Below are 9,043 nucleotides of genomic sequence, written 5' to 3' on the forward strand. Positions count from 1 at the left end.
TGGGAAGGAGGCAGAGAAGTTTGGTCAGGGGATGCATCATGGGGTCAGCCAGGCTGGGAAGGAGGCAGAGAAGTTTGGTCACGATGTTCATTATGCTGCAGGGCAGGCTGGGGGAGAGGGAGACAAAATAGTCCAAGGGGTCCATCCTGGAGTCAACCAGGCTGGGAAGGAGGTGGAGCAGTTTGGCCAGGGAGTCCAGCACGGGGCTAATGAGGCCTGGAAGGAGGCAGAGAGGTTTGGCCAGGAGGCCAACTACGCTGCAGGACAGGGTGGGAAAGAGGGAGAGAAAGTGGTCCCAGGGGTCCACCAGGGAGTCAACCAGGCTGGGAAGGAGGTGGAGCACTTTGGCCAGGTCGTTCACCATGCCGTTGAACAGGCCGGAAAGGAGGCAGACAAAGTGGTCCAAGGGGTCCACGATGGGGTCAACCAGGCCGGGAAGGAGGCAGAGAAATTTGGTCAAGGGGTCAACCACGCTGCCAGCCAGGCTGGAAAGGAAGCGGAGAAACTTGGCCAAGGTGTCCACCATGCTGCTGGCCAGGCCGGGAAGGAGGTGGACAGGTTGCAGCAGAATGTTCATAATGGGGTCAACCAAGCCGGCAAGGAGGCCAACAAGCTGCTGAATGTAGGTGAACAGGGGTGGGGAACTGGGGAGAAGGGGCTGGGGGGAGGGAAAGTTAAACCCTTGGGACATTTGGGTAGTCCATGTATCCTCGATTCGGTGAAAGAAGCTTGGGCAGCTCCATGGCCACGCTCCTCCTCTGGGCTCAGCTGGTCAGATGGAGGAAACCACCTCATGGCAAAGCCCCGTATCAGACAGCGTGAAAGGGGCCCAGCCCCACCTTCAGGGAGCTGCCCTCCCAGTTGAGGAGGTGTAAAGAGAGGCACACGAAGCCTCTCCTGGGGAACAGGAAGTGGTTACTGAGCCAAGATCTGTGGCAGTGCAACCAGAGTGAGTGTTGAGAAAACCCAGAGCATCAGAGGAAGCATGGGGAATGGCTTCTGGAGACAAGCCCTTTTCTGCTTCATTTTCATAACCAGCCTCTGAGGTAGGCAGGGTGAGGGTGCTGACTCCCTGATTCTCAGATAAGGAAATGGAAGCTCACTGAGGTTTTCAGGGGACTTGCCAAGGTCCTGTGGCTAGCACTCAGCAGAACGGGCACCAAGGAGGGGGCATGGGGACCAGAAGGCTGACCCCTGCCTGCCTCAATTCCCCACGCTCCAACCTCCACAAAGAATCTTTAGGACACCATCTTGAGGACTGACCCAGACCTCGACCTTGAAGCCGACAGCCACATCGGCTGCCAGGCAGGGACCCAGGGGTGGGTGGGGAGGAAGGGACTCTGCAGAAAGTATACGGGGTGGAGGGGTGGGCTCTGGGTCAGACAGCAGTCTTCGTTGGGAAGAGGTCAGGAGGGGGAGGTTTGTTGTGGGATTCGAGGCTGACCACAGCAGCAGAGGCACTGCTGAGTATCTGGGGATAAAATTAGGACAGGGATCAACCCACGTTAGGGATCAGGTCAGAGGGGGTAGAGCCGAGGTCGGGCTGAGGTCACACTAGGATCTGTGTGGGTTCTCTGGGTTCCCTTTCCAGTCAGGGCCTTCTCAGCAACAGGGCATTCGTTCAGTGAAATAAGAGGGAATTGGGGGAAAACTAGTCAGGAGGGGGCAGACATCCTTCCAGGCATTTCTTCTCATCTCACAGAATTCCCACAGCAACATGGGCTCTGGGTTTTCCTTCTGGACAGTGAGGGGGCAGGGGGTTAGCCTATGCCTCCCACCCCGGCCCCTGCTACAGGGCAGCAGGTCAGCGGTGGAAGATGAACTTGGAACCCCTCAAGGGCTGACGGGTTATAATGACAGTCTGGGCTTCATCCACAGGGCACTCATCCAGGCGTTTCCACCGGCCAGCACGGAGGGGGCGCAACCACAACATTAACATCTGGAGTAAGTCTCCCAAGCAGCACGAGGGAGGGGAGGCCCTGCTAGGGGGGGCGGTGGGGCACGTGCTGGTGACCAACCCTCTTGTCCTTGAATTCCAGGCCTCGGTCAACAAGGCCTTCCTCAACTTTCCAGCTCTGTGGCAGGTGAGTGCCCACGTGGCTTCTACATTGTGCTCTTGGCCTCTGGAGACATAGTCACATCCCTTCCCACTGCCCGTTCACGGACAATGTCACGGTGGGCAGACTCTCAGCCTTGCAGAGGCCATCCATTCGACCTGTTTCCCAGCTCTGGCCTTCCCTTCCTTTGCCTGCTCTGTGTCCCTCGCCCCCTCTTGTGGCTCCTTTCTATTCCCATGGAGGTGGACATAAGCTGGCAAAAGAGACTCACAGGGGGCCAGCGGGGGAGGCACTGCCGAAACCCTCCCCTCTCTGTGCCCAACACTTCTCACCAGCTTTCCTCCCTCAACGCACTGTGAGTCCCTCTGCTGCCCAGCCTCTGCTGCCTTACAGCCATATGCCGGTGGGAGGCGGGGGGAGCCTGCCGCTCTGTCCATTGCCTGGCTGATAGGCACCCCCTCGCCCCCCAGTATAAAGACTCCTGTGGGACCCTGCTCCCTACTCTGGGCCCAAAGCAAAGTCCTAGCTCTTCTCTTTGCAATTAGTACCTGAGCCGCAAGAGACTGGGACATACGGATGAGGGTGGGAACAGCCCCAAGGCACACCCTTGTTTATTCCTGGGCCGTGGGGGTGGCAGGGGATCCTCTGAGGCAAAACGGACAAGGCCCCTGGGCTCCCACAGAGGCCCCTGGCACCTCTGCCTGGGAGGGCTGGCTCCCTATTCTTCCTGAATCTAGGAGTCTAGGACATAAGCAAGTCCGAGGTCAGAGAAGCTAGTGTCAATGTCCCTCTCATTTTCTAGGGGGCTGAGGACAGAGGCCTTGGTCCCCTCAGGGCCGCGTTCCCTGCATTCACTCCCTCTCTCCTCTCTTCCAGAGCGTCATCGCCATCATTCCCTAAACTGATGCACTGGCCTTACTCAGCAGACTGACTTTCCTGTTGTCATACTAGCTGACAGGACCTGGAGGAGCTGGGGGTGGGGGGACAGATTTCCTGAGTCTCGCAAGGGGTCTGTACTGGGATTTGTGAATAAATACGACGCGCTTTTACTCTCATCATGGTCCGCCGTGCTCCCCGAGGAGGGGTTGGTTGAGGGGAGGGGGGAGGATTCTCTTTTCTCTTCTTGCTACTTTGCTGAAGGAGCTGGGGGAGGGGGTGACACACAGCGGGGCTGAGCTGGAGACGTCGTCGGGCTGGTCAGAGGCAAGAGGGCACTCAGAGGGAGGAGCCATGCCTCGCTGGCGTGCAGCATCGCGCATGCTCAGCACTGAGAGGAGCATCCGGGCCGAAAAAGCGGGCAGTGGGGAGGAAGCACGAGGAAGAGAGTGGCGGGAACCTAGTGCAGCTCCAGGGAGTGGCGTCCTCATTGGGGGGTGTGGCCCGGAAGGAATAACAAGGGCAACTTGTATTTATTGTGCATTGCCGGGCTCCCTGCTGGGTGCGTGACCTCACTAGGTAAGAGGTTCTGTCATGGCCCCTTTTACTAGAGAAGCACATGGAGGCTCCCGCAGGTTAAGAAACATGGCCAAGGTCACATAGGAAGTGGAGGAGAAACAAGAGCTACAAAGCATGTTCTTAACATAGTCTTTTCCTGTTTGGCACCCGTGTGTGTCAGGGGGTGGGGTGGGGGGCATCCGTGCAAAGGAGAGAGGGAGTTGTTGCGTGTGGGAGATGCTTGCACGGGGAGGAGGACCAAAGGCTCAGGTGGCAGGCACACCGATGACAGGAGGGTGGGCCTCTTTACAAGACATGAACGGTGACACGGAAGGCCGGGCTTTCGGATGTGCGGTAGCAGCTACTGCTTACTAAGCACTTACTAGGTTCCAGTACTGTGTGAAGAGCTAGAACCATTTAAGCCTCTCACAACCCAAAGGCAGAAGTCCTCTTGTGATGCCCATTGTATGGATGAGGAAACGGAGGCTCAGCGGGGCCAGGGCCTTGGCTGTCTATTGATAGAACCCGACCTTTCCAAATTGCCTGGAAAGTCTCCAGAATGCACTGGCCTGGGTGCTGGGACACCTGCACTCCTCTTAGGATCAGATGCCTGCGGGCAGCTTCCTTTCCTTCCAGGGGCCAGAATTTCCTTCTATATGAAGGGGGGCGGGGCATCTGCAGGGGAGGACTGCAAACATGGCTTCCGGCTCCAAAATTCCATCACTTGTGGGGCCAAAAATTAGAGACGAAAATTGCCCTTGGGGAATTTACAGGCTTCCTGGGGATACAAGGCATATAAACAGAATATGAAAACAAATACAAAGCAATGCCTCCGTGAGAACTAAACGCCACACCAGGAGGGGCGGGGCCTGCATGGTGACCTTCCTGACCCTTCTGGTTAACTGCATTTTCCCGGATTTGCAGAATACCATCATTTTTATCACATAGGGTCCTTCCCTTCCCCGGCGATATTTTGATTTGAAAATATTTCAAATGTAAAGATTTTTTTTTTTTTTTTTTTTTGAGTGAAAGAGTGTGAGCTGGGGAGAGCGGCCGAGGGAGAGAGAAAAAGAATGTTAAAAAAATTCTTTTTTAATGTTTATTATTTATTTTAGAGAGGGAGACAGAATGTGAGCCCGGAGGGGTAGAGAGAGAGGGAGACACAGAATCCGAAGAGGTTCCAGGCTCTGAGCTGTCAGCACAGAGCCTGATGCAGGGCTGGAACTCACAAACTGTGAGATCATGACCTGAGCCAAAGTCGGATGCCCAACTGACTGAACCACCCAGGCGCGCGCACACACACACACACACACACACACACACACACACACCCAGAGGATCTTAAACAGTCTTCATGCTCAGCTGGGGCCTGATGTGGGGCTTGTTGCCATGACCCTGGGATCATGGCCTGAGGCAAAATCAAGTCTGATGCTCAGCCAACTGAGCCACCCAGGTGCCCCCAAGATGAAAGAATTTTATAGTGAATACCTGTGTACCCACCATTTAAAATCTGCCATTAACATTTTACTCTGCATGGGGTGCCTGGCCAGCTCGGTTGGCGGAGCATGCGACTCTTGATTTCGGGGTTGTGAGTTCAGGCCCCCCACACCGGGTGTGGAGCCTACTTAAAATAGCTTTAAAAAAGTATAAATTCATTTTACTCTGATTGCTTTCTGACACATCCATCCGTCACGTGTCTATCCATCTAGCCACACATCAATACAATTTTTTTAAATGTTTATTTTTGAGAGACAGAGCGCAAGTGAGCAGAGGAGGGTCAGAGAGAGAGGGGGACAGAGGACCTGAAGCGGGGTCCGTGCTGACAGCAGAGAGCCCGATGTGAGACTCAAACTCACGAACAGAGAAGCGCGCGTTCATATTACGCATCTACTGAGGGTCTCCTCTGTGCTGGAGCTCGTTTCATACAAACTGGAGGAGTCCCTTCTGGAAAGGGCATGTTCAAGGGCATCATTCTTTCCTAAAGGCAAAGCTTTCAGTGCTCTTATTTGTGTGCACATTTTCTTGCTGGTCTGCCTGCATGGGTCCTGAAGGTGCCAGGGATAAGGGATAATCATGTGCGTGGGGAGTGTCAATCCCGAGAGGCTTCTGGGAAACAAGGGCTTCTCAGGTTTCGAAGAGGCATGGCTCACCTCGGCCTCGGCCTCGGGCCTGGCGTGCGGTTCCCTCTGCTGGGAATATTCTCTGTGGCCCTCCCATCCCCTGCGTTGGCTCCTCCTTACCCTTCAGGTCTCAGCTACCTCGGCCACACAAGCCACCTTTGTTAACGCTCTCTTGTGGCTCACCGATCTCCTCTTCATAGTGCTTGTGTAAGCACAGTGTGTAATTACATGTCTACTCGTCTGACGTCCGTTCCCCCCCAGACTGACATGTTCGAGAGGAGAGGTGGAGCCCAGGCACCAGTGGCCGGCAGCTGGTAGGGGGGAGGCTACCGCCTCGAGCAGACTTGGTTTCCCTCTTGGCCATGGAATGAGGGGGGCAGGAACGAGGCGCCTGAGAGAGGCAGGTGGAGGCAGGCTAGGGGGTGAGGAGAGGAGGGGCCGGTTTCTGCAGCCGGGGAAGAACAGGGAGGGGAGCTTGGGCGGGACCCTCACAGCCCTCTTTTACTGGGTGCTGACTCCGGCTGTGCCGAGCGCTCACCCACATGATTCATCCCGCGCTCACAAGCGCCCACGTGAGGCAGGTACCGTGATGGTCCCCCTCCCGGGCCGAGGCCACCCAGCTGGTAAGTGTCAGTGGCCCGGCTCCTAGTCAAGAGCGTCTCCTTGCTGGTGGTCGCTGCTCGCCAGGTGGCCTGCTTCCCGGGGACCCTTGGGGAGGAGGAGGGGACTGCTTCAAAATAAGTCCTTTTAAAAATTAAGTTTCTTTCTTTTTTTTAATTTCTTTTTTTCTCTTTTTTTTTAAAGTTTATTTTGAGGGGAAGAGAGTGCAAGCATGGGAGGGGCAGGGAGAGAGAGAGAGAGAGAGGGAGAGAGAGAATCCCGAGCAGGCTCCACACTGTCAGCTCAGAGCCCTACCTGGGGCTCAACCCTTGAACAGTGAGATCATGACCTGAGCTGAAATCAAGAGCTAGGAGCTTTTTTTTTGAGAGGGCACAAGTGACTGAGGGGCAGGGGGACTGGAGAGAGAGAGACTCCCATGAGGGGCAGAGAGAGAGAGAGGGAGAGAGAGAAGTGGGGCTCACCCAAAGTGGGGCTCGAGCTCGCCTGATGTGGGACTTGCACTCACCAACCGTGAGATCGTGATCTGAGCTGAAGTCAGATACTTAATGACCGAGCCACCCTGACACCCCTCTTTTTTTTTTTTTATTTTTAGAGAGAGAAAGGGAGAGAGCCTGTGAGCAGAGGAGAGGGGTAGAGGGAGAGAGAGAATGAGAATCTTAAGCAGGCTTCACGCTCAGTGCGGACCCCAACGTGGGGCTCGATCCCACGACCCTGGGATCATGACCTGAGCTGAAATTAAGAGTTGGACACTCAGCCGACTGAGCCACCCAGATGCGCCTAAAATTAAGTGTCTGCTTTGGGCCATTTCAGGAGGTGCGTGTGTGCCTGTGTATGTGTCTCAAAGTTAAACCGCCAAGAGAATATTCCAACATCAACATGCCCCACGCTAGCAAGAACACATATTGCATTCACCTCACCCTCACGTTCCCGCCTCTTCCAGGCAAGGAAACCGCTGCACAGGGGGTGAAGATCACAGCTAAGAAGGGGCGGGCTTAGGATTTGCAGCCAGTCTCCAGGACAGGTGCTGTGCACAGGCGAGCCAGTCAGATGCCAGTCGGAGGCCCAGGACACCACAGAGACGCCACCCAGACCCAGGGCTTCATCTCCTCTTTCTACTGGAGTCCAGCTTCCGTCCTCCCCCCGCAGCCTCCTTCCTGGTCTCTGTCCCCACATCCTGCCCTCTGGACCCCAGAGGGACCCCGTTAACACCGAATCAGACCCCAGCCTTCCTCAGTCAAAACCCTCCGCTGTTTCTACCTCATTCAGAGTCAAAGTCCTCGCAATGGTCCACGAATCCTCACTGTCCGGGCTGGTTTCTCTTTGACTTCAACTCTTCCCACTTCCCCTTTGCTCTAGCCACGATGGTCCTCAAATGGAGTAAGCAGGCTCCTGCCTCAGGGCCTTTGCACTGCTGTCTCTCTGCTTGGGATACTCTAGTCCCAGACATCCTCATGGCTCGCTCTCTCACTTCCTTTGGGTGTCAGTTCATAGGTCACATCTCTCAGAGCCTTTCCTGAAATGCTCCCTCTGTCTTCTCTAGTCCCTCACCCCACCGTATTCTCCTCCATTGGTGCTCACCACCCGACGTGTTTATTGTCCCACCTCCTCACAACGAATGGGAGCTCCCTGAGGAGACAGATTTAGATGATCTCCTTCCACCCTGAATCCCCCGCGCCTAGAACAGCTGTAACACACAGTAGGTACTCAATAAGGACTTAGTGAATGAATGAAGTAGTGACTTAGAGAGGACCCGCAATCAGAAGGTCCTGGACATGAGGTCGGGCGTGTCGGATTTGCGGCTGTGATGAAGTACAAGAGCAAAGGAGGCTTGGTGACGTAGGAGAGAAAGCTGTTTGGAGGCAGACAGACCTGGGTCAAATTCGGACAGCCCCATTTTGCCATGATCCTTTCTCAAATACGCTATTAGGGGTGTGTTTACCAGCCCTGGGCCTCAGTTACCTCACCTGCAAAATGGGAATAATGCCCATCCCCCACGGTGGTGATAAGAAGTAAGTGAGATTGTGCACGTGGAGGCACTTGGGTTTCTGTTTGGTTCACAACAGGTTCTTTCATCAATATGCCTTCAGACGGTTTCAGGTGGCTTCTCTGGCCCAGAGATGTCTGAAGGTAGTTTTCCCCAGCAGGTAGAACATGGGACTGCATGGGACAAATGTAGGTGGTTCATGAACATGGCTTTGAATAAGTCTGAACCGCCCAGTGAGAGACGTACCCTTTTCTCACTTTTCTCCGAAGCTTTCTGATTATGTTAAAGAGGAAGGCTCAATTTCTGTGCTGGCGTTCCTTGACCTCCCTCATACTTGCTAATCTCCTCTTTTATTTTTTTTTTTTAATGTTTATTTATTTATTTTTGAGAGAGAGAGAGAGAAAGCAGGGGAGGGGCAGAGAGAGAGAGAGAGAGAGAGAGAGAGAGAGAGGCATCCCAAACAGGCTCCATGCTGTTAGCGCAGAGCCTGATGCAGGGCTGAACCGTGAGATCATAACCTGAGTGGAGATCGAGTTGGACGCTTAACCGACTGAGCCACCCTGGTGCCCCGCTAATCTCCTTTCTTAACAAAGGAGGTACAGGAGCTGCAGCCAGCTACAATGTAACACCACTGTTTGCTTCTCGCCCTGTTTTCTGGTACCATCTGTCTATGGGTAAGCGATCCTGTCTTTCCTCCTACAGAAGCGACATAGAATACACTTAAGAAAGTAAGCTGGCTTAAGGAAAAATATTAGTAATAGAGCTAGGATGGAGGGCGGATACATGCCACTGTGAGGGTGGTGTCCCAGGAGGGAAGTGTGGGAGGG

General features: G+C 54.5%; 1 protein-coding gene across 1 annotated transcript in view; it reads left to right on the top strand.

Moving 5' to 3' along the window:
• The window catches only part of SBSN (suprabasin), a 3,815-nt gene extending 703 nt beyond the window's left edge, over positions 1–3,112 (top strand). Inside the window, exons 2-4 of the mRNA XM_049621608.1 lie at positions 1,879–1,944; positions 2,040–2,084; positions 2,934–3,112. Coding sequence (XP_049477565.1) covers positions 1,879–1,944; positions 2,040–2,084; positions 2,934–2,957 — 135 coding nt within the window. The 3' untranslated portion in view covers positions 2,958–3,112. The remainder of the gene's footprint in view (positions 1–1,878; positions 1,945–2,039; positions 2,085–2,933) is intronic.
• Positions 3,113–9,043: the final 5,931 nt, after the last annotated feature.

The sequence above is a fragment of the Panthera uncia genome (assembly GCF_023721935.1).
Source record: "Panthera uncia isolate 11264 chromosome E2 unlocalized genomic scaffold, Puncia_PCG_1.0 HiC_scaffold_19, whole genome shotgun sequence".
NCBI classification, from domain to species: Eukaryota; Metazoa; Chordata; class Mammalia; order Carnivora; family Felidae; genus Panthera; species Panthera uncia.